Source organism: Nanorana parkeri, unplaced genomic scaffold, assembly GCF_000935625.1.
Source record: "Nanorana parkeri isolate BGI_ZX_2015 unplaced genomic scaffold, ASM93562v1 scaffold2031, whole genome shotgun sequence".
Lineage (NCBI taxonomy): Eukaryota > Metazoa > Chordata > Amphibia > Anura > Dicroglossidae > Nanorana > Nanorana parkeri.
In genome coordinates this window covers 128,711-129,034 of record NW_017308299.1, presented here as the reverse complement: position 1 = coordinate 129,034, position 324 = coordinate 128,711, and the positions used below count along the sequence as shown (strand labels likewise).

Below are 324 nucleotides of genomic sequence, written 5' to 3'. Positions count from 1 at the left end.
GACTGAGGAGGTGACTACTGTCAATGTGTCAGCTGGTAAAGGACTACAACTCCCAGCATGAGAAAGCATGCTGAGCTTTGTAGTTCCTGGTCGGCGGCTGCCTGGCCTCCATCTCTCCTCACATCTCCATCTCTCTGTGTGCAGTCTGGGAGTGGAGCCGGTCGATAAAGACGCCATCAAGCAACCGCCGCGGAACGCCAAGGAAGCCATTCTCAGCAAGGCCTTAATGCTGAAGATCCTCCTGTCGGCGGCCATCATCATCAGCGGGACTCTCTTCGTCTTCTGGAAGGAGGTCGGTAATTGCCACGGGTGGGGGTGGCTGGG

At 56.8% G+C, this 324-nt stretch overlaps 1 protein-coding gene across 1 annotated transcript in view; it reads left to right on the top strand.

Moving 5' to 3' along the window:
- The window catches only part of ATP2C2 (ATPase secretory pathway Ca2+ transporting 2), a gene marked incomplete at its 5' end in the record, with an annotated part of 28,360 nt that overhangs the window by 26,892 nt on the left and 1,144 nt on the right, over positions 1 to 324 (top strand). Inside the window, one exon of the mRNA XM_018572439.1 lies at positions 145 to 296. Within this exon, the coding sequence (XP_018427941.1) occupies positions 145 to 296 (152 nt within the window). The remainder of the gene's footprint in view (positions 1 to 144; positions 297 to 324) is intronic.